General features: G+C 46.5%; 1 protein-coding gene across 6 annotated transcripts in view; it reads right to left on the bottom strand.

Moving 5' to 3' along the window:
• UBAP2 (ubiquitin associated protein 2) overlaps positions 1 to 24,890 on the bottom strand; it is a 1,102,091-nt gene that overhangs the window by 273,124 nt on the left and 804,077 nt on the right. For all 6 annotated transcript variants that reach the window (XM_069217098.1, XM_069217184.1, XM_069216796.1 and 3 more), the window contains exon 19: positions 14,654 to 14,846. In XM_069217098.1, coding sequence (XP_069073199.1) covers positions 14,654 to 14,846 — 193 coding nt within the window. The remainder of the gene's footprint in view (positions 1 to 14,653; positions 14,847 to 24,890) is intronic.

The raw sequence follows: 24,890 nt of genomic DNA, 5'->3' as shown, positions 1-24,890 counted from the left end.
TACAGAGCTGTAGGGTGGCTTCACACAACCTGTAAGAACATGAAATACTACTTAAGGAAGGTGGTCTAAGAATCTCTCTAGGAAAGATTGGAAGAGACTAAATAAGCTGTATAAATAATTGCTCAGCAACAAAAAACTGCCCTTTTCATAAGCACTGGACAGTTATGTATGATAATTCAGAAAGGGGATGAAAAAGATTTCTGGCAAAAGGTGAATAAACACAGTAATGCACATCAGGGGATGCTTCACTTTAAGATCACCGAGGATGCATACATATATTTGGAAGAGCACTATAGCTCACTACCTATAAAGCCAACTCAAAACTGTGTCCAAACTCGGTGTGTGATTGGTACCAGCCAAAGAGATTGACAGCCTCAAGTTAACTAGGGATGCAGGACCTGACAACATTCCTGCAGACCAAGTTAAGGTAAACAGATCAGTGGAAAAGGGTCTATGCGCGCATGTTTGGTTAGATAGTCACAGTGAGGTCCTATCCAACTTTGTGTAAAGGTTCTATAGTGAAGATAATTTTGAAAAAAGTGAATGATAATCCCCCCTCGAATTATAGGTTGTCTCATAGACATCTGAGAAGGTTCCCCCCCCCCCCCCCACCCCCAAAAAAATCCTATTATCTCATCTGGAGGAATGGCGCAGGAAAATAAGAACATTCCTATTCAGCAGGGGTTTTCATAAGGGTCATTACACAGAGCATCACTGCTTTGCATTAAGGCCATTAATAATAAATATATGGCAGTAAATAAACAGCTGTGCTGCTCGATTTTTGCACAAACTTTGACAGTTGATAGGGGAGTACTTTGGGCAAAATATCATTCCTTGGACAATACCAAGTGAGCTTCTCTGTATGATCCAGGCATTGCATTTTAACTGGGTACAGGTTGAGCTTGATAGTTCTGGACACCTGTTCAAGAGGATTCCAATTTGTACTGGTCTCCATCAAGGGTGTGTTTTGGCCCCAACCCCATTTAGTTTTTTCTTGGCAGATTTACCCTCAGTTCTAAAACTATGCAACTTTCACTCAAAAAGGTGGGGGCTTTATATACTCTATGCTTACAGTATGCATATGACCTATTTTTGCTAGATTATATCCCTCTACAAAGAAAATCAGAGTCTCATGGTGGCTATGGTAAAGCCAACTCCTTCAAAATAAATAAGAAAAAAAGATAATTGTGTTCGGGAAAAGGATATCCAATTTTACATGGGTCTTGCACTCAACAGCAGTCGACGTGGTGGATTCATACATATATCTGGGGCTTATATCCGCTAACAATATAAACTGGGATGCCCATCTGAGGAGCATAAGATCTATAGATCTGTTAAAACTAAGTGTGTCGCTAAGTTTAAAAAGCTATAAGGGGGGGCCCTGTCTTTGGCTCCCCTTATGAAAGCTTATGAAGGGGGAAAAAACCCACCCTCTAAATAGGGTTTGGTGGAACTTAGCCATTCTGAGTTTTGTTTTTCTTTAAACAAACCTTTTTGGATTATGTCATACATTAAATAGTTGACTGATATGCATTGATGCACTGTGTTTCGGCGTACTATTAAGTTCATAATCACATTATATTCAGTATTACAAATGACATTTGTAGGAAAAAGGCTCCCTGTTGCAGTTACCCCCCACTTTTTGCCTGATACTGATGCTGACTTGACTGAAGTGTGCTGGGACCCTGCTAACCAGGCTCCAGCACCAGTGTTCTCTCACCTAAAATGTACCATTGTTTTCACAACTGGCAAACCCCTGGCACACAGATAAGTCCCTTGTAAAAGGTACCAGTGGTACCAAGGGCCCTGTGACCAGGGAAGGTCGCTAAGGGCTGCTGCACGTGTTGTGCCACCCTAAGGGACCCCTCACCTAACATGCACCCTGCCATTGTAGATTGTGTGTGTTGGTGGGGAGAAAAAGGCAAAGTCAACATGGCATCCCCCCTCAGGATGCCATGCCAACAAAATACTGCCTGTGGCATAGGCTAAGTCACCCCTCTAGCAGGCCTTACAGCTCTAAGGCAGGGTGCACTATACCACAGGTGAGGGCATAGCTGCATGAGCAATATGCCCCTGCAGTGTCTAAGTCTATTCCTAGACATTGTAAGTACAATGTGGCCATATTAAGTATATGGTCTGGGAGTTTGTCAAAACGAACTCCACAGCTCCATAATGGCTACACTAAATACTGGGAAGTCTGGTATCAAACCTCTCAGAATAATAAACCCACACTGATGCCAGTGTTGGATTTATTAAAAAATGCACACAGAGGGCATCTTAGAGATGCCCCCTGTATTTTACCCAATCATTCAGTGCAGGACTGACTGGTCTGTGCCAGCCTGCTGCTGAGAGACGAGTTTCTGCCCCCCCTGACCCCCTGTGTTGAGAGCCTTTGTGCTCCCGGAGGACAGAAACAAAGGCCTGCTCTGGGTGGAGGTGTGAAACACCTCCCCCCTGCAGGAACTGTAATACCTAGCAGTGAGCCTCAAAGGCTCAGGCTTCGTGCTACAATGCCCCAGGGAACTCCAGCTAGTGGAGATGCCCGCCCCCTAGACACAGCCCCCACTTTGGCGGCAAGTCCAGGGGAGATAATGAGGAAAAACAAGGAGGAGTCACCCACCAGTCAGGACAGCCCCTAAGGTGCCCTGAGCTGACCCCTGCCTTTAGAAATCCTCCATCTTGGTTTTGGAGGATTCCCTGTAGGAGGCTGGCCTGGCTTGTAGTGGGTACCAAAGGTACTTACACCTTGTACCACGTCCAGATATCCCTTATTAGTAGAATAGCGGTGTTTCTAGCAGCTTAGGCTAATAGAAGGTAGCTATGGCAAAGCAGCTTAGGCTGAACTAGGAGACATGCAAAGCTCCTACTATACCACTGGTGTCATATGCACAATATCATAAGAAAACACAATACACAGTTACTAAAAATAAAGGTACTTTATTTTTATGACAATATACCCCAAGTATCTCAGTGACACCCCGGATGAAGGTGCAAGGAAGCGGCCTCCGGATGGAAGAAGCTTGGAATTCTGCAAGAACGAAGAGGACTAGGAACTTCTCCTTTGGATGGAAGATGTCCCACGTCGCGATGAAGGTTGCAGAAGTGTTCCCACGCAGAAATACTGCAAACAAGCCTTGCTAGCTGCAAGGGTCGCGGTAGAGGTTTTTGGGTGCTGCTGAGGACCATGATGTCACCCCTTGGAGGAGGAGACAGAGGGGGCGCTCAGCAACTCAGAGAGCCCTCACAGAAGCAGGCAGCACCTGCAGAAGTACCTGAACAGGCACTTGGAAGATTTGTGAACCGGAGTCCCCGCAGAGTTACAAAAGAGGGTCCCACGACGTCGGAGGCCAACTCAGCGTGTTGAGTACTGCAGGACAGAGTGCTGGGGACCCAGGTTAGGCTGTGCACGAAGGAAATCCTGGAAGAGTGCACAGAAGCCGGGGCAGCTGCAAATCACGCAGTACACAGGTTTGCAGTCTAGCGTGGGGAGGCAAGGACTTACCTCCACCAAACTTGGACTGAAGGGCCAATGGACTGTGGGTCACTTGGGTAGAGTTCCTGTGTTCCAGGGACCACGCTCGTCAGAAAGAGAGGGTACCGAAAGGACCAGTGATGCAGTCTTTTGGTGCCTGCGTTAGCAGGGGGAAGATTCTGTCGACCCACAGGAGATTTCTTCTGTTCTTCTGGTGCAGGGTGAAGGCAGGCGACCCCCAGAGCATGGACCACCAGGAAACAGTCGAGAAAGCCTGCAGGATGAGGCGCTACAATGTTGCTGGTAATCGTCTTGCTACTTTGTTGCGGTTTTGCAGGCGTCCTGGAGCAGTCAGCGGTCAATCCTTGGTAGAAGTCGAAGAGGGAGATGCAGAGGAACTCTGGTGAGCTCTTGCATTCGTTATCTGAAGAATTCCCTAAAGCAGAGACCCTAAATAGCCAGAAAAGGAGGTTTGGCTACCAAGAAAGAAGGATTGGCTAACAAGAAAGGTAAGAGCCTATCAGAGGGGGTCTCTGACGTCACCTGCTGGCACTGGCCACTCAGAGCAGTCCAGTGTGCCCCCAACACCTCTGTTTCCAAGATGGCAGAGGTCTGGGACACACTGGAGGAGCTCTGGGCAGCTCCCCTGGGAGGTACTGGTCAGGGGAGTGGTCACTCCCCTTTCCTTTGTCCAGTTTCGCGCCAGAGCAGGGCTGGGGGATCCCTGAACCGGTGTAGACTGGCTTATGCAGTGCCCATCAAAGCATTTCCAGAGGCTGGGGGAGGCTATTCCTCTCCAGCCCTTCACACCTATTTCCAAAGGGAGAGGGTGTAACACCCTCTCTCAATGGAAATCCATGTTCTGCCTTCCTGGGCCGGGTCTGCCCAGACCCCAGGAGGGCAGAATCCTGTCGGAGGGGTTGACAGCAGCAGCTGCTGCAGTGGAATCCCCAGAAAGGCAGTTTGGCAGTACCCAGGTTCTGTGCTAGAGACCCGGGGGATCATGGAATTGTCCCCCCAATACCAGAATGGTATTGGGGTGACAATTCCATGATCTTAGACATGTTACATGGCCATGTTCGGAGTCACCATTGTGACGCTATACAAAGGCGGTGATCTATGTATAGTGCACGCGTGTAATGGTGTCCCTGCACTCACAAAGTCCGGGGAATTTGCCCTGAACGATGTGGAGGCACCTTGGCTAGTGCCAGGGTGCCCACACACTAAGTAACTTGGCACCCAACCTTCACCAGGTGAAGGTTAGACATATAGGTGACTTATAAGTTACTTATGTGCAGTGAAAATGGCTGTGAAATAACTTGGACGTTATTTCACGAGGCTGCAGTGGCAGGCCTGTGTAAGAATTTTCAGAGCTCCCTATGGGTGGCAAAAGAAATGCTGCAGCCCATTGGGATCTCCTGGAGCCCCAATACCCTGGGTACCTCAGTACCATATACAAGGGAATTATATGGGTGTACCAGTGTGCCAATGACAATTGGTAAATTTAGTCACTAGCCTGCAGTGACAAATTTAGAAATCAGAGAGAGCATAAACACTGAGGTTCTGGTTAGCAGAGCCTCAGTGATAGTTAGGCACCACACAGGGAACAAATAAAGGGCACATACTATGAGCACTGGGGCCCTGCCTGGCAGGGTCCCAGTGACACAAGGACTAAAACAACATAAACACAGTGAAATATGGGGGTGACATGCCAGGCAAGATGGTACTTTCCTACATTCCCCCAATAGGAGTAGGGATATGCTCCCCTACCCACATGGAGGAGGCACAAAGAGGGTGTAGCCACCCTCAAGGACAGTAGTCATTGGCTACTGCCCTCCCACACCTAAACACACCCCCATATTCAGTATTTAGGGGCTCCCCAGATCCCAAGAAATCAGATTCCTGCAACCTGAAGAAAGAAGGACTGCTGACCTACAAGCCTGCAGAGAAGGACGACACCTGATTTGGCCTGTTTCCAACTTCGAAAACCTGCTCCAGCGACGCATCCGACAGGGACCAGCGACCTCTGAAGCCTCAGAGGACTGCCCTGGACTACAGGACCAAGAAACTCCCATGAACAGTGGCCCTGTTCAAAACCAGCTACTTCTTTGCAACAAAGAAGCAACTTTCAAAGACTGCACGTTTCCCGCCGGAAGCGTGAGACTTCACACACTGCACCGGACGCCCCCGGCTCAAAATCCAGAGAACAACCACCACTGGGAGGACTCCCCAACGACTGCGAGCCCGTGAGTAGCCAGAGACGACCCCCCTGAACCCCGAAAGAGATGCCAGCTGAGAGAATCCAGAGGCTCCCCTGACCGCGACTGCCTGTAACAAGGGACCCGACGTCTGGAACCAACACTGCACCCTCAGCCCCCAGGACCTGAAGGAACCGAACTTTCAACGCAGGTGTAACCCCCAGGCAACCCTCTGCCTAGCCCAGGTGGTGGCTGTCCCGAGAAAGCCCCCCCTCCCCCGTGTCTGCCTGCACTGCTAGAGTGACCCCCCGGGTCCCTCCATTGAAACCTATACAAAACCCGACACCTGCTTTGCACACTGCACCCGGCCGCCCCTGTGCCGCTGAGGGTGTGTTTTGGGTGCCTACTTGTGTCCCCCCCCCCCCCCCCCCCAGTCCTCTACAAAACCCCCCTGGACTGCCTCCCAAAGACGCAGGTACTTACCTGCTGGCAGACTGGAACCGGAGCACCTCTGTTCTCCATAGGCACCTATGTGTTTTGGGCACCTCTTTGACCTCTGCACCTGACCGGCCCTGAGCTGCTGGTGTGGTAACTTTGGAGTTGCCTTGAACCCCCAACGGTGGGCTGCCTGTGCCCCAGAACTGAGACTTGTAAGTGTTTTACTTACCTCCTAATCTAACCTTTACTTACCTCCCCCAGGAATTTTGGCACTGTCCACTTTGAAAATAGCTTATTGCCATTTTTACAAAAACTATGTGATATTGCTTTTATTCAAAGTTCCTAAAGTATCTAAGGGAAGTACCTTACATTTAAAGTATTAACTGTAAATCTTGAACCTGTGGTTCTTAAAATAAACTAAGAAAATATATTTTCAATATAAATACCTATTGGCCTGGAGTAAGTGAGTGTGTGTTACTCATTTATTTGCTGTGTGTGTTCAACAAATGCTTAACACTACCCTCTGATAAGCCTACTGCTAGACCACACTACCACAAAATAGAGCATTAGAATTATCTACTTTTGCCACTATTTTACCTCTAGGTGGAACCCTTGGACTGTGCACACTTTTTCTTACTTTGAAATAGTATATACAAAGCCAAATTCCTACAACATTCTACAGTAGGTTGATGCATTTCCCAGGAGATAATCAAGGACCCTATTATGTTGTACCATCGAATCAGTACAGAACAGTTCAACAATATGTTAGGGCCTCCAGCAACCCTTCTCCCACCCCCAAAAACCCCAATTGGTTGTCAAGGAGATGCAAGTTCCAGTGAAAATGTACTACAGGGGGAGCATCGGGGTGTAGACAAAGATGAGTGCTACACAGAAGGAGTGCCCACCAGTTGATGCTAGTTAAGGTCTGCTATTTGGAGTCTGCAGTGGGAAAGTCAGAGTGCTACCCAGTATGGCAACAAAGTCAATTCCCCCCTCAGCCTGCAGGCCCCTGGTTGTCGTCTACTTTGGCCTTGAATATTTCCAAAAAGGCATTCCATACCAAGAAATTGGACGCTTACTGAGCCCACTGTATTATTCTCCTCCCAATGCATGCACCCCAGTGTAAGACCTCCTCCCACCAACTGGTCCTCAGCAGGGAATGACAAGACTTTCAGCATCTAGTGATTTGTCATTTGGATAATAGGGGTGCCAAGTCAATAAAATGTGATACGGTTTTATTATGTTAGGTATAAACCCAGAAGACAATGCTCAGTGTTACAGGGACCGGGTGTGTTCCCACTAGTTCTGTCAAGTTGTGGACTTCTTTCTAGTAGGTCCTGAGGGAGGGGCATGCCAAATCATGTGTAATAGATCCGCCTTCAGCATGACACCTGTGGCAGCTAAGGGGCACTGTGTAGAGTATTGTGTAACTTTTGTGGTGTGAAATAGGCACTGTGCAATAATGAACTGAATACATCTGAATCAGGAGTTATGAAGTATCATAGTGTGGTATGCACTTAAAAAGTGCCATTCCTCATCATTTAGGGCTCGACCAAGGTCTGCTTCCCAGTTAGTGTGAAGAGGTGTTGGGGAGGTGCACGCATTGCTTTATATAGCCATTTGACTAAGTATCTCCTGGTGTCCATGGGGGCCATGTGTGTCCGGTTATGTTGAGAAATGGTTGCATGTGTTAAGAAAAGGGAGGTGGGCAAGTCATGGGTTTGAGTAAGGTGTCAGTGGGACACAAGTTCTCCATTGACAAACAGGTCTCCCAGTGTGTGCGGTGAGTGAGCCCATCAGTGGTAAATCTGGAGTAGAACTGTGGAGTGGATATCATGTATTTAGAAGAAGTCTCAAGTATGTAACAGCATTGCCTATGAGCAGAGGTAAGTGTGAAGGACGTGGTACACCTGGTAATAATGTGTGAAGTTTACCCTGCCGCAGCGTTCGAGAGGTATAGTTTATTTTGGTTAGATGGAAGCCTGCTAGCCAATATGCTAATCACTGTGGTTGACCTGCATAGCAAATGGCCTGAAAATCAGGGGCACTCATCCCACCATCATCCAGGGATAATTGTAATTTAGGAAGGCTCACTCTGCATTTCCCTGTACCTCACATCAGATCAGGTCAGTGAGCAGGCCACTAGTCCTTAGGGGCTTTTAAGTCTGCCCTGGGGTACAATGGTCCAGGGTATAAGGAGAGAATTAAGTTTGGTTCCTTGGTATGTACTGGCCAATTCTTGAAAGATGAAGTTCTTAAATAAGCTAGGTCGGGAAGTATTATCAAAAATATCAACGCTATGTTGGGAATTAATACTTTTTAGTGAAAAGGAGAGAGCTCGAGACTAGTCACAGCAGATCTTAAAGCTCTTCCTAATACATGGAACTCAAGTGAAAGATGGTCTCCCTTTCCTAGTAACCAGGCATTGATGGAATTAGCCCAGAAAGTGGGTTAATTGTACCAATTAGGGATATGACCTACCTACTGGAGAAATCCTCAATGCCTGCACTGCAAACGATAAGTCAGGGTAATGTATCTCCCTACTTTTCCCAGTTGCCAAATCCAAAGCTTCGCAATAAAATATGAAAATAAGATTGGGGTGCAATCAAATTTTTTTTTCAAGCCATGTCTGGTACAACAAGGTATGAAGTGAAAATGTTCGCGCATGTTCTCTTCAAGTGAAATGCTTCGCTTGACAAATTTTGTTGGATTATACGTTGCTTGTGTTAAGAACTGAAGACCTTTATTTTTTTTATGTCAGATAAGCTCCAGGTGGGTGGGGTGGCATTACTGTCTGAGATGTGGTTTTACAATGTTGCAGTCGGAATTGCACGTTTTATACTGTCAATCAAGCAGGGTTCTAACTTTAGATTGGGCTAATTGGTTTTTAGTGTATGTTTTGTGGTTTGGGACATGTGTCCCAATGAACATCATAACTCAAGCTTTATTCAGTCAAAAACCATCAAAGCAAAAAAACAATATTCATATAAACACAATATACAAGTAAAATTTAGTTAAAAAATGAATAAATAATAAACAATGAAAATATCATTCATTGTTAACGATAAAACCAATAAAATCTCTCAATGCATATCCCAAGGCATACATAATTATAAATTACAGTAATTAAAAAAAACAAGTCCGTATATACCATGCAGCCAACAAGAACTTGCTAACTGCATGGATATGCAGGTATACTGAGGTATTGCTCTTTAAAATCCTAAGGGCAGTAGCAAATTGCCTAAAGTCCAGCATCTGACAAACTGGACAAATCCACCTACGTCGGGGGAGGACATACGCTGTGCAGAAGAACATGAAATGTTCAACCGATTCCAAAGCAGTATTACAGCATGGACATGGGTTAGGTGCTGGCGATGACCTCCAACTGCCAGTAAAAGACAGTAGCAGTAAGCACCCATAGCAAAAGCGGGCATACAAACTCTTTCCCAGAGTGTTGGGTATAGGATCTATATGGGGCTCGAACTCTGGATACCATTAAAAACCTAGAAAAGCATTGGTCAATTGTCCATGTGATTAGCCAAGGAGATAGTTATTCCTAACATAGGACCAGTAAGCTATTTTCAAAGGCAGTTTATGGGCCTCCTCTAAGTCCTGGGGGTTGCCTCAATAGTTCTCAAGCCCTAGGGTGCGAAACCAGTTAGACACATGCCTAAACCATGTGACAGAGGCTACATTAGGTCTTTTTAAGAGGTCAAAAAGAGAATCCCTATAAGCAACAAGTCGTCCAAATTCTTACCCAGAAGAGTAACGGACTTAAGGCTACCATATCAGAGATATGATTAAAGCCAAGGTAAAAAAAGATGGGGCTCAGGGGAGTGCTACCTGGGCACACGAGTAGTGTGCTAGCCAAAGTTATTCTCACCCACCGATAATTCAGAGGTTTTACAAAAGCCCCACACATCAGCGCCATAAGTAGCAGCATTTTGTGCTTTAGCTAAATAAATCTTTATAGCCGGAGAAACGGCTTTCGTAGCTATACTCTTATAAAAGCTAAGAATGGCCCCAGATCTATGTTGAAGGGACACTTTTGTTAATCTGCTCTTCCCAAAACAATTTATTAGAGATCCTCACACCCAGGTAATCTATTGAGCTTACTTCCCCCAAAGGAGCCCCAGCTAAAGTGAAAGTACATCTCCTGGCTGATCCTGGGCTAAACACCATTAATTTAGTTTTTCTAGCATTTAGTTCCATAGCCCATGGTCAGTACAGAAGGTTATAAAATTATCCACAAGTGTCTGGAGACCCATTGGGTCTTGGAAATGAGGAGAGAATCATCCGCAGAAAGCAGTATAAGAATCTTTTGCTTATGTAGGGAAGGGGCATCATTTTGACAAAGAGATACAGCTTGTACCACCTCATTTATATATAAAGTAAATAAAGTTGGTGCCAGAACACATCCTTGACGAACCCCCCGTTGAAGAGCAATATGACCTGTCAATTCACCATGATTGCCCCACCTCACCTGGGCGTATGTACACTCATGTAACAGCTGTAGGAGATGAATTATATTCATTGGAGTACCTATTTTGTATAAAACATCCCATAATTTGCCTCTAGGGACCATATCAAACACAGACTGAAGGTCCACAAAAGCAACATACAGTTTTTGTTTGGCAATGAACTTATTGTTACTGCTACTGTTGGGAAATCTTCACATTTGTCCTAGGAGGTCGCGGAAAAATGTGTCATTATGAATCAACACCTAACAAGGATATTCCTTTGTTATGAGTTTCTGAAGCAGATTGTCCTTTGGCGTCTAAGTTACATCATGATGCCAAGCCCGCCTTATGTTTCAACAGCGGGTATTACAGGAACCATAGTAGGAACTTTGAGTGAGCCTGCTTAGCTCCAAATCAAACGTGGACCTATAACCCCTTACCAACGTGTTTTGAACATCCTTTGGGTACAAGGAGGAGATAGTTTTACAACCTAAGATGGAGTTTGTTACTCTGTGAATTGGTCTCATTAAAATTCTTGTAGGGATTGTCATTGTGTGTGAAAAATGTGTTTCCTTGAGGTTTATTAGTCCTAATGGACTACGAGTCCTCATAGGCATCACCATAAAACATCTTCTAAGTTTTTTCATCTCAATCATTAGAATCCAAGGCAGCGTACCACCCCCCAAGAACATCAGGATTTTTTCTCCTATTCCATTTACACAAAGCAGCTTTCTACGTCATGATCTTGAGGAAGGCACAGAATTTATATATCAGAAGCAAATTAGATTGAATCAACTTTGTAGGAGATGGAGGGCAAAATCAAAATAGGCCATATGCCCATCACCCACCTCCCCCAGTTGAGTCACTCTCATATAATCTGGAAACTGAGAATGAAGTCTTACAGATTCAACTGTTGTCAACACATTGGTTCAATGTCCTTTGCAGCTTTAAAGTCAAGAGGTTGTTCTGTACCAATAGTCTACACTCCACGATATAAAATCCAATTTTTCAGTTGAGACACAGTATCAAAGATGGAGCACCAAAATTTAGCTCTGAATAAATTCCCTCAAAAATAGACTCTAACCTGGAGTCTGTAGAAAGCTGACTCGCTATAGAGTGCACGAAAATGAAGTACACCATGCAGAGAGTCCAGTGGATCTCAAATTAGTGTTGCAGAGTCAAAAGCAGATAGGACTAATGCTCGATTTGTGGTAGTGTGGGCGAGCAGCTAGGCTTAGCAGAGGGTAGTGCTAAACAATTGATTACTCACAGAGGCAATAAATGACACTCGAAGAATGAATTCAAAACCAATGCAGAAAAAAAACAATTATTTTTATATATGTTTCAAACCCAAGAACTTAGTAATTAGGTAGGTAGACAAATACTTTGCAGTTTCAAAAACAGACAGTGCAAGTTTCAGAGTTCTCTCAAGGTTATCCAATGGAGAAAAACTTTGCACCTCTGGTCCTCTCATTTAGTGCCCAGGGGCGACGGATGCAGGGGTGTCTTTAGGCGTGGGGTTTTCGTATCCGGAAAATGTGCAGTCAGGGGATCCTGTGTGTTGAGGCTATAGGTGGCACTGGGTAGTCAAGCAAGGGTGGACTTGAGATCCCACGAGCCGGGGAACATCGTTGGCACCAGGGAGCCACCTTAGCTGGGGTCAGGAGTAACAGGTGCAGTGGTTGCTGTAGATGTTAAATTATCTCTCTACACAAGCCTGTGGCTGCAGGCGTCTCAGGTGAGTGCAAGATGGGAAAGACCACACTGATCTCGGTCACTGGGGACACGTGTTGGCACAGTTGGTTGGCTCCACCTCGGGTCATGGACGTCAGGTGCAGTGGTCACTTCTGCTGTTGGGTTTCTGAAGTCCACCAACTGCAGCGATTTTTCTTTGGAGTTTTTTCTTGCAGGGCGTATCAGCTGCCCACGGGAGACTCAAGTCTTTATTGAAGGATGGACAAGTTGGCTTCTTGTGTAGGATCGTTTGAGGTCAGCAGATAGGCCGGAGGGGCTGGTTCCAGGACAGCTGCTGCTTCTCCTCTTCTGCGGGTGCAACTCTTCTTTGTCCAGGTCTTCTTAGGTTGTCGAAATCTGAGTTCTAGGGTGCCACTTAAATACTCAATTTAGGGGCGTTACAGGGAGTGCCAATTGGTAGCCTATGGGCTGACCACCTTTAGGGTGACTACACCCTTCTTATAACCACTTCCGCTGGGAAGTGGGCATAACTAACCCTGGTGGCCTAATTCCTTCCAAACAAGATGGAGGAGTTTATAAAGTGCTGCCCACTTCAGTTGGTCCACCTTAGGGGTGGGACTGGCATGAAGTGGACACTCCTCCTAATTTAACATATTGTGGGGACGCGCAGAAAAGTGTCTGTGGTGGCTGAACTGGTCGGAACCAGTCAGTCAACACACTAGTAGTTGGTAGGATTTCAGGAGGCACCTATAAGGTGCCCTCTGTGTGCATTTACTAATAAATCCATCACTGGGTCAGTGAGGGTTTATTATTCTGAGATGTTTGATACCAAACATCCCAGGATTCAGAGAGGCCATCATGTAGCTGGGGAACTCGTAATGACCTGGGTCCAGCAAATGTATTTAAAATGGCTTACCTGTGCACTTATTATGCCTCAGAATCGACAGGCATAGCAGAGGCCTATATGCGCTTGCATATATGCCCTTACATGTGCCTGGATGATCCCTGCCTTAGGGGTGACTTACACCTGGCACATGCAGTGATAGGGGATCTGGCACATGAGGGTGTGTGACAGGTCGTTTTTTTCAATTTAACCTGCACAGAAACACGCAGCCTGCAATGGCAGCACTTGTGAGAGTTTGGTGAGGGGTCTCTGGGGATGGTACATCTGGTGCTGCAGTCCTGTGACCTTCCTTAGCGTGGGGCCCTAGGTACCAAGGGTACCATTTACTAGAGACTTACAGTGGTAAGCAAATAGTTTGCCAATTGTGCAAAACGACGGTGCAGTTTTGGGGAAGAGATCTGGCACTGGAGACCTGGTTAGCAGGGTCCCAGTGCACTAACAGTCAGAGCCACAACAGAAACCAAGCAAAACGTTTGGAGGTGGGTGGCTAACTAGGTCAAAAAGGGTGCTTTACTACAGAGTATGTGTGCTGATGCTTGGTGGGTTTCAGCTATGTGATCAGGAGTCATTGGGAGTAGAAAGTTAAATGCTTGAAGTAAACAACTTGTAACACTGAAATCACTACACTGGACAGTAGGAAGGCATCTACAACATGTTGCACACTGGTGCTTTTAGTTGTGGCAGTATCACGTCCCACTTAATGCACAATTTCCCTGACAAAAAGGAAGGTCAAGTATAGTTCTTGTAGCCTACACTAACAATTACTCAAATAATGGAACGGACAGAGGTGACATGCTTTGTTGCGATCAGAAGAAAGCAGAAATTACCAACGGAAGCAGCATAAAATAATCCACAGCAGACTACCTGGAATATAGAGAGACAAAAAGCAGCTAGGCTCCAGTTGCATCTGCACAAGGAAACATTTGTTGCACACCAAGAACAATATGCCATTTCTAGGAAGGGTCCTGTCTAAATGGTTGGTATAACACATAGAAATTGTGCAAGGCATTATGATCAAATGGAAACATGGGCTTGCGCCGGAACAGGATGCAACAATTAAAATACTGTCACCAATAAAAGAGCAATGTTTAACAGTACATTACATATGACAAGTAACTGACACAGGGCTAACATACGGCTCAATCATGTGAAGAGACATTTTATTTAGAGTTGAACTCCTTTTCTTTTCTCTAATTAATGAATGCCCTCATCTGCAAGATCTCACAGCAATTCTGCAAGAATAGTGGCATATATGTGTATACATTATGACTAGAAAGTCATTAGCAAAAGGAACTCTATGGGTTATTTATGTTTGGACTTTGATACCAAGGCTACCGGAAATATCTGGTTTATATGCCTTTTGTTGTGAAGGTTTCAAATACAGGCATGGCAAATCATTACTTCTAATAAATTTAATACATTAGTAAACATGAGCAACTTTTGGAATTAAATCAAGACGTCAGTAAACTGATGAGTCATTGTATACCTGAAGATACCAAAGTAGGTGGCCGTGTGGCAGTAGCTGGCATCGACACACTGGAGACATTGAGTGCATGGCTGGTGGTAGTGTTCAAGCTGTTTGCTATGCTGACAGATGTAGAGGCACTGCTTGGAGATGTTGATGCAGTGCAAAAGGTTGCAGCAGGCTGAAGTGAAGTTGTGTTTTCAACAGTAGTGAGCTAGACAAATATTTGAAACAAGTTAGTGAATCAAGTAAGTTAATTGTGCTGCACTAATACAAGACTGATCACAATGTTTAGAAGCAGCATTAGCAATCTTTAGATGAATGTTTCCTTTGATCTCTGCGAAGAACCTGCATTCTTAATGCAGATCCCTCTTTATGAGCTATTCATAGGCTTCATAGGCTTCATGCTTAATCAACAATATATTTTTCTTAAATTCCCCCATCACCAGTGCCTGGTGATGTTAAGCCAGCCATGGTTCTCCATGGCCTCCAGCCTAAAGCCTTTCTGTGTTCAAAATACAATACCTTTGGGCATGCCCACAGCAGGTATTTAATGTGGCTTCAGGGCATCACACTTGGGCTAGGAGTTGCTTTTGTTTATGTCTTTTTTAAGCATGTGTGTAGGAAGTTGGCTCTGTATGTGCTATTTCAAAGTAAGGAATAGCATGCACAGAGTCCAAGGGTTCCCCTTAGAGGTAAAATAGTGGTAAAAAGAGATAATACTAATGCTCTATTTTGTGTTAGTGTGGTCGAGCAGTAGGCTTATCCAAGGAGTAGTGTTAAGCATTTGTTGTACATACACAGACAATAAATGAGGTACACACACTCAGAGACAAATCCAGCCAATAGGTTTTGTATAGAAAAATATATTTTCTTAGTTTATTTTAAGAACCACAGGTTCAAATTTAACATGTAATATCTTGTTTGAAAGGTATTGCAGGTAAGTACATTAGGAACTTTGAATCATTTCAATTGCATGTATACTTTTCGAGTTATTCACAAATAGCTATTTTAAAAGTGGACACTTAGTGCAATTTACACAGTTCCTGGGGGAGGTAAGTATTTGTTAGTTTTACCAGGTAAGTAAGACACTTACAGGGTTCAGTTCTTGGTCCAAGGTAGCCCACCGTTGGGGGTTCAGAGCAACCCCAAAGTTACCACACCAGCAGCTCAGGGCCGGTCAGGTGCAGAGTTCAAAGTGGTGCCCAAAACGCATAGGCTTCAATGGAGAGAAGGGGGTGCCCCGGTTCCAGTCTGCCAGCAGGTAAGTACCCGCGTCTTCGGAGGGCAGACCAGGGGGGTTTTGTAGGGCACCGGGGGGGACACAAGCCCACACAGAAATTTCACCCTCAGCGGCGCGGGGGCGGCCGGGTGCAGTGTTAGAACAAGCGTCGGGTTCGCGATGGAAGTCAATGAGAGATCAAGGGATCTCTTCAGCGCTGCAGGCAGGAAAGGGGGGCTTCCTCGGGGAAACCTCCACTTGGGCAAGGGAGAGGGACTCCTGGGGGTCACTTCTGCAGTGAAAGTCCGGTCCTTCAGGTCCTGGGGGCTGTGGGTGCAGGGTCTTTTCCAGGCGTCGGGACTTAGGTTTCAGAGAGTCGCGGTCAGGGGAAGCCTCGGGATTCCCTCTGCAGGCGGCGCTGTGGGGGCTCAGGGGGGACAGGTTTTGGTACTCACAGTCTTAGAGTAGTCCGGGGGTCCTCCCTGAGGTGTTGGTTCTCCACCAGCCGAGTCGGGGTCGCCGGGTGCAGTGTTGCAAGTCTCACGCTTCTTGCGGGGAGATTGCAGGGTCTTTAAAGCTGCTCCTTTGGATAAAGTTGCAGTCTTTTTGGAGCAGGTCCGCTGTCCTCGGGAGTTTCTTGTCGTCGTCGAAGCAGGGCAGTCCTCAGAGGATTCAGAGGTCGCTGGTCCCTTTGGAAGGCGTCGCTGGAGCAGAGTTCTTTGGAAGGCAGGAGACAGGCCGGCGAGTTTCTGGAGCCAAGGCAGTTGTTGTCTTCTGGTCTTCCTCTGCAGGGGTTTCAGCTAGGCAGTCCTTCTTGTTGTTGCAGGAATCTAATTTTCTAGGGTTCAGGGTAGCCCTTAAATACTAAATTTAAGGGCGTGTTTAGGTTAGGGGGGTTAGTAGCCAATGGCTACTAGCCCTGAGGGTGGGTACACCCTCTTTGTGCCTCCTCCCAAGGGGAGGGGGTCACAATCCTAACCCTATTGGGGGAATCCTCCATCTGCAAGATGGAGGATTTCTAAAAGTTAGTCACCTCAGCTCAGGACACCTTAGGGGCTGTCCTGACTGGCCAGTGACTCCTCCTTGTTGCTTTCTTTGTTCCCTCCAGCCTTGCCGCCAAAAGTGGGGGCCGTGGCCGGAGGGGGCGGGCAACTCCACTAAGCTGGAGTGCCCTGCTGGGCTGTGACAAAGGGGTGAGCCTTTGAGGCTCACCGCCAGGTGTTACAGCTCCTGCCTGGGGGAGGTGTTAGCATCTCCACCCAGTGCAGGCTTTGTTACTGGCCTCAGAGTGACAAAGGCACTCTCCCCATGGGGCCAGCAACATGTCTCTAGTGTGGCAGGCTGCTGGATCCAGTCAGCCTACACAGATAGTCGGTTAAGTTTCAGGGGGCACCTCTAAGGTGCCCTCTGTGGTGTATTTTACAATAAAATGTACACTGGCATCAGTGTGCATTTATTGTGCTGAGAAGTTTGATACCAAACTTCCCAGTTTTCAGTGTAGCCATTATGGTGCTGTGGAGTTCGTGTAAAACAGACTCCCAGACCATATACTCTTATGGCTACCCTGCACTTACAATGTCTAAGGTTTTGCTTAGACACTGTAGGGGCACAGTGCTCATGCACTGGTACCCTCACCTATGGTATAGTGCACCCTGCCTTAGGGCTGTAAGGCCTGCTAGAGGGGTGTCTTACCTATACTGCATAGGCAGTGAGCGGCTGGCATGGCACCCTGAGGGGAGTGCCATGTCGACTTACTCATTTTGTTCTCACTAGCACACACAAGCTGGTAAGCAGTGGGTCTGTGCTGAGTGAGGGGTCTCTAGGGTGGCATAATACATGCTGCAGCCCTTCGAGACCTTCCCTGGCATCAGGGCCCTTGGTACCAGTTACAAGGGACTTATCTGGATGCCAGGGGGTGCCAATTGTGGGATCAATGGTACATTTTGGGTGAAAGAACACTGGTGCTGGGGCCTGGTTAGCAGGGTCCCAGCACACTTCTCAGTCAAGTCAGCATCAGTATCAGGCAAAAAGTGGGGGGTAACTGCAACAGGGAGCCATTTCTTTACAATGTGTCATACATCTGCTGTGCAATACGCTGAAATCTAGCGGTCTGCTGAATAGCTCACAATCTTTCATACAATTGGACATCTTATCCCTTTTGCAGTGACTCTCTTCACAAGCCTCATTCCCCTGTTTACTGTTAGCTGCTGTTCCAAAATATCATCTGAGTGCTCTGTGCATTTAGAATTGCATTGCTCCCTCTTATCAAGGCCATTATAATAGTCAATATTTAGTGTGTGTGAGGTCATACTTGCTTTTAAGAACAAGTCAAATGTATCACTGGCAGCTTTATGCTGGATTGCAGGAATTGACCATTAAGTCTTAGAATGTTTTTAGTCTGTTATCGTTGTTCAGGACTCGTGTAGCTAGAGCTGCCTCTCTTCCTGTAAATGACAATGTCGCCAGGTGCTTTGTGAAAATTAGTAAGTTGCCAATAAGGGGGCTCAGTTGTGCATAGTTAGCGGTCACCACTGACTCAAAGTAAGGCAACTAGGAATGTTTTTACCCACTAACTGCAGTGCTAGAATAAATAACCTGTATTTAGACCTTTGCCCGCAGGACTGGCATGAAACCCCTTTTTTGTACAAACAAGCTAGTGGAGAATAGTGGAGATCTGGGGTTGTTCAACGAAGCAGTAGTTCTCTATGTAAGGAACTCTTTAAATGAATTATGTGGAGGGCAGTTTCAATGTGTATCTTCACCCTGTCCTGTTTTCCATCCCAGACACACTGATAGAGGATTCTTCACAAGTCCTTGAAAACCCTACTGATTAAACAGTTGGAACACGATACCAAGCATGAGGCCAATAGTGAACATTGGAGAATGGTTAGCACGGTGTCTGACAATTTATTGATGGGATTCCATGCACTCCATATAGCAAAGGTTCCAGTTTTTGGAGTAGGCTGCTTTCATATGACATTGGTAGTATGAACATATCACTAAGTTTATATTCAACTTTCAATCATGTATGCTTAACACCCACATAAAAGGATACAGTACAATCTGTTCTGATGAAGTCTTCCAGGTGGTATCCCAATGAAACCTTGTCTGAGACGGAATGGATGCATTTCTTGGTTAGGTTTGTGGCCCACAGATCCAGTTCTAAAAACATTTGGGCCCATATTTATGCAACGTTAGCACTGCTATTGCGCCTTTTTTTGACGCACAAAGTGGCGTTAACCAAGCACCATATTTATAAAGTGACGCTAGAGCAGACTAGGACCACTTTCCTGTAGTTTGTGTAATTTTTAAAGGAGCGGCGCTTTACCCTGCATTGTTTATCGACAATGATATGTAAGGTAGGCATTCCCTCCTAATTAATTATGCTACTGCCATATTTAAAAGCCACCAGAAAATTGACGCACGCCTAGGATCGTGTCGGAAAAGTGATGCTAACCTTAATTTGCGTCAAAATTTGAACGCCTGGTCAGGCCAGGCCTTAAAATGATGCAGCACCATAAGTACATAAGGAAAACCCACAGAAGGAACTCTGGCAAACATCTAGACAACAAAGATCAAAGATCTGTGACTGCTACAGCTCAGCATCCGGAAACTACAGTGATGATGCCAAGTGCCACCAAGCACCACCTCAGCGTCCTCAACCACCACAACAGCAGCCACAAAGGCAGAGCAGGAGGAGGGAGAGAATATCTCACCAACTGACATCCATCCTTGGCCTCAGGAAACAAGATGTCAGACTACCGTCTCAAGCAGGAGTCCATTGTAAGGCGGCTCCACCACATAGCTCCTGATATCACGGTAAGAGTGGAAAGTCCAACAACCATATCACACATGACCAAGCTTCTGGCCGTGCTACACATGCTGGACTCTGGCTCATTTCAGACCACTGCAGCACAAGTGGATGATTATCTCTCAACCATCCCTTTCTGCCTTCCTCCCTATGACAGTGGACACCATCATGCGTCTCACTCCCTACGACATCCTGTTACCCAACACCCAGCAACTGCAGCAGGAGACCAAACAAGGATTCTACCAATTCACTGGGTTCCCACATGTGCTGGGTGCAATGGACTGCACGTGTCCAACTTGTCGTTCCTGCTGCAACGGAACACCTTTTTTGGAACAGGAAACACTCAAACTTGCAGGCCATTGTGGACCATCGCGGGATATTCACCAACATCCTTGATAAATATCCGGGCAGCGTGCCTGATGCCTACATCTTCCAACACTCAATAATAAATCACAGTTTCCAGGATGAACAATATGGCAATGGCTTACTCGTAGGTAAGCAAGCAGTCACAAAATAACATACAGCATACTAAACATGTGGGACAAACAAAACATACAGCACACTCCACACACAGGGAAGCACAGATGACCGCTGAACAACGCAAGTAATTTGCATCACTCCACACATTCAATGCACATCACCCTCACATATGGTCACATGTTCAAGTCCCTTGCATCATCGGACTGTCACTTTAAATTATGCTCTTGTGGAGGCAATGCCCTCTGCATTTAAAAGGTGGTGATAAGTACCTTGTAAGTGGTACCCCTGGTACCTAGGGTCCTGATGCCAGGGAAGGTCTCTAAGGGCTGCAGCATGTCTTATGCCACCCTGGAGACCCCTCACTCAGCACATGCACACTGCCTCACAGCTTGTGTGTGCTGGTGGGGAGAAAATGATTGTCGACATGGCACTCCCCTCAGAATGCCATGCCAACCTCACACTGCCTGTGGCATAGGAAAGTCACCCCTCTAGCAGGCCTTACAGCCGTAAGGCAGGGTGCACTATACCACAGGTGAGGGCATATGTGCATGAGCACTATACCCCTACAGTGTAAGCAAAACCTTAGACATTGTAAGTGCAGGGTAGCCATAAAGAGTATATGGTCTGGGAGCTTGTCAAACACGAACTCCACAGTTCCATAATGGCTACGCTGAAAACTGGGAAGTTTGGTATCAAACTTCTCAGCACAATAAATGCACACTGATGCCAGTATGCAATTTATTGTAATGTGCACCCAGAGGGCATCTTAGAGATGCCCCCTGAATACCAACCCGACTACTAGTGTAGGCTGACCAGTTCCTGCCAGCCTGCCACAAACTAGACGAGTTGCTGGCCACATGGGGAGAGTGCATTTGTCACTCTGTGGCCAGGAACAAAGCCTGCACTGGGTGGAGGTGCTTCACACCTCCCCCTGCAGGAACTGCAACACCTGGCGGTGAGCCTCAAAGGCTCACCCCCTTTGTTACAGCGCCCCAGGGCATCCCAGCTAGTGGAGATGCCAGCCCCTCCGGCCACTGCCCCCACTTTTGGCGGCAAGGCTGGAGGAGATAATTAGAAAAACAAGGAGGAGTCCCCCACCAGTCAGGACAGCCCCTAACGTGCCCTGAGCTGAGGTGAGCCCTGCCCTTAGAAATCTTAGTTTTCGAGGATTCCCCCAATAGGATTAGGGATGTGCCCCCCTCCCCACAGGGAGGAGGCACAAAGGTGTAGCCGCCCTCCCAGACATAAACACACCCCTAAATCTAGTATTTAGGGGCACCCCAGAACCCAGGAAATCAGATTCCTGCAACCTGAACAACAAAGCACTGCTGACCTACAAGCCTGCAGAGACGACGACAACTGCTTTGGTCCCAGCCCTACCGGCCTGTCTCCAGAGTCGAAAACCTGCAACCAGCGACACATCCAACAGGGACCAGCGACCTCTGAAGCCTCAGAGGACTGCCCTGACCCCCAAGACCAAGACACACCAGTGAGCAGTGGCTCTGTTCAAAGGCAGCTACTTCTTTGAAGCAACTTTCAAAGAACTCACTCTTCCCACCAGAAGCGTGAGGCTTCACCCTCTGCACCCAACACCCCTCAGCTCGAGATCCAGAGAACCAACACCACAGGGAGGACTCCCTGGCGACTGTGACCCCGTGAGTAGCCCGAGACGGCCCCCCCTGGACCGCGCCAGCGACGCCTGCAGAGAGAATCCAGAGGCTCCCCCTGACCACGACTGCCTGTAACAAGGGACCCAACGCCTGGACCACGCACTGCACCCACAGCCCCCAGGACCAAAAGGAACCAAACCTCAGTGCATGAGTGACCCCCAGACGACCCTCTGCCCAGCCCAGGTGGTGGCTGTCCCCCACCCCCCCCTTACCTGCACCGCTAGTGACCCCTGGGTCCCTCCATTGTTTCCTACCTAAAACCCGATGCCTGCTTTGCACACTGCACCCGGCCGCCCCTGTGCCGCTGAGGGTGTTTTTGTGCCTACTTGTGTCCCCCCCAAGTCCTCTACAAAACCCCCCTGGTCTGCCCCCCGAGGACGCAGGTACTTACCTGCTGGCAGACTGGAACCGGAGCACCCCTGTTCTCCATAGGCACCTATGTGTTTTGGGCACCTCTTTGACCTCTGCACCTGACCGGCCCTGAGCTGCTGGTGTGGTAACTTTGGGGTTGCTTTGAACCCCCAATGGTGGGCTGCCTATGCCCAGGAACCGAGACTTGTAAGTGTTTTACTTACCTCACAAACTAACCATTACTTACCTCCCCCAGGAACTGTTGATGTTTGCACGGTGTCCACTTTTAAAATAGCTTATTGCCATTTTAACAAAGACTGTATATGATACTGCTCTGATTCAAAGTTCCTAACTTACCTGTGTGGAATACCTTGCATTTAATGTATTTACTTCAAATCTTGAACTTGTGGTTCTTAAAATAAACTAAGAAAACATATTTTTCTATATAAAAACTATTGGCTTGGAGTAAGTCTGAGTGTGTATTCCTCATTTATTGCCTGTGTGTGTACAACAAATGCTTGACACTACCCTCTGATAAGCCTACTGCTCAATGACACTACCACAAAATACAGCATTAGAATTATCTACTTTTGCCACTATCTTACCTCTAAGGGGAACCCTTGGACTCTGTGCACACTATTTCTTACTTTGAAATAGTATGTACAGAGCCAACTTCCTACAACCCCCATATGGAAACCCACATACGGATGCTGAGAAGGCTTACAATGATGCACACAAAAGGACCAGAAATGTGGTGAAGAGGACATTTGGCATCCTGAAATCCAGGTTCAGCTGCCTAGATCTATCTGGAGGAAGACTATTATATGCCCCACCCCTTGAGTGCAAACTAATAATAGTCTGTGCAATTATGCACCAATGACGCCTGGGAGGAACATGTTGAGGTCCCCAGGGATGAGGACAATGATGTACGACTGGAGGATGGGAAAGAACAGTTGGAAAACAAATAGGAACACACTCAGCAACAACAAACAACTACATACAATGTACTAATAAATTAATGTGTGGGTAAAATATAAGCATAGCCTGTTATACAAATATTTTACATTGCAAAACACATCACACAAGTGTGTCTGTTTGACATTTGCCAGCAGCCACACACTCACATATGTGAAGACTGCTGTTCAGATGTATGGCCTAAGTAGGACAAGAGTAGTCCGTACCACCAACAGTAGGTCAGTGCCTGCTATGTAACAAATTAATGTCTGAATGTCACAATCACAGGTGACAACTTACAACATACCCCTTTGAGGCACTGACATGTATGACTAATAGAGCGTTAAATATAGAGGAGGACAAAACACTTGGACGTTTTGGTCTGTCAGACTATCCAGTTGGTATCTTGCATGCATGTCAAGCAATGTCAAAACAAGTCACAAACCTTTGACAAAATGTACGTGTGAATAAGGACAGACGTTGAAACATGCATGTTTTACTCATAGCTGTCAGGTGTATTCACATAATCCAAACGCATGCATGGTACAAAGAATGGCGAATGAAGCTGTGAAGGCCCATGCCAAACAAATGTGGAAGGACAGCCAATATGTGGAGGTGACTCAGACACTGCACAAGTTGAGATTTATGGGGGTCTGGCATCTTATCTTGCAAACAATGGAAATGATATGGCAAATATTGCTTACCCTGTAGAAGAAGCGACGTCAGTTTGTAAAGTTCAAAAATATGAATGACTGACATGCATGAATGACGGGATAGTGAGGATAAGGAAGAGCAGCAACGTTGACCTAGAATCCTACATCACACAATCTGGCTTCAATGTGTGTGAATGATCACACATTGTCAAATATACAACGTACAAAGCAGCACTGTAGCCATGTAAGTTCAGACACATTAACACACATTGTGTAGGACATTAAATATCCTAGCCACATTGCCATCCAATACACCTGTGTGCTTGGTCAGCACACACACAAGTGTGATGGATTAAAGTGGCAACTTACCAAATCTGTACACTATGTCTGCAGACATGACCCTGTTTCACTATCTCCCAATGCATAAGAGGAACAAATATCAAATAATAAAACAGTCATGTCAGTCCCTAGTAAATGATGAGAAGTCCAAAACAATTCCCCTCCTTCTCTCCCCCCCCCCCCCCCCAACCACACACACAAATCCCCAGAGCTGGCTCCATCCACTCTCTACCCAGTCAGGGCCTGCTGCTCGTCCACAGTGAACTATGCTGAGGGGGCCACCTTCATCTAGCACAAATGGGGCTGTGGAGGCATCCGAAATGCCACTGGTGCACTGATGTGCTAAAAGGGAAGTCCATAATTCTTCAAAGTGTATGTGCTAACTAAACTGAAACTAGATTAATTCCCACATGCGTACAAATCCACTTATATAGGTCTTGGTTAGCGGCTCATACCAGGCCACGTCGCCAGCATCCCTAAGTATACGGTTGTCAAGGTTACCATGTGCACGAACCTGTCTCACACATGAGCCAGCTTTTAGAAGCTGTGTGGTGAAACTAACAGTGAAAACATAAAAAACTGCGTTGTGTAACACCAACAATGCAAGTTTACTCACACATGAACACTCACAGTACACACAATGTACACATGTGAAGGAATGCAGGTGGAAAATTGTATCATACACATGCACACATACTCAATATCACTCCTCCCATTCATCCCACAGACCAACATATGGAAAATGTCACTTATCCAGTGTAAATCTGTTTGTGGCATG

The sequence above is a fragment of the Pleurodeles waltl genome, chromosome 1_1 (assembly GCF_031143425.1).
Source record: "Pleurodeles waltl isolate 20211129_DDA chromosome 1_1, aPleWal1.hap1.20221129, whole genome shotgun sequence".
NCBI classification, from domain to species: Eukaryota; Metazoa; Chordata; class Amphibia; order Caudata; family Salamandridae; genus Pleurodeles; species Pleurodeles waltl.
The sequence above is the reverse complement of the archived record's forward strand: the minus strand, read 5'-3'. Positions and strand labels throughout refer to the sequence as shown.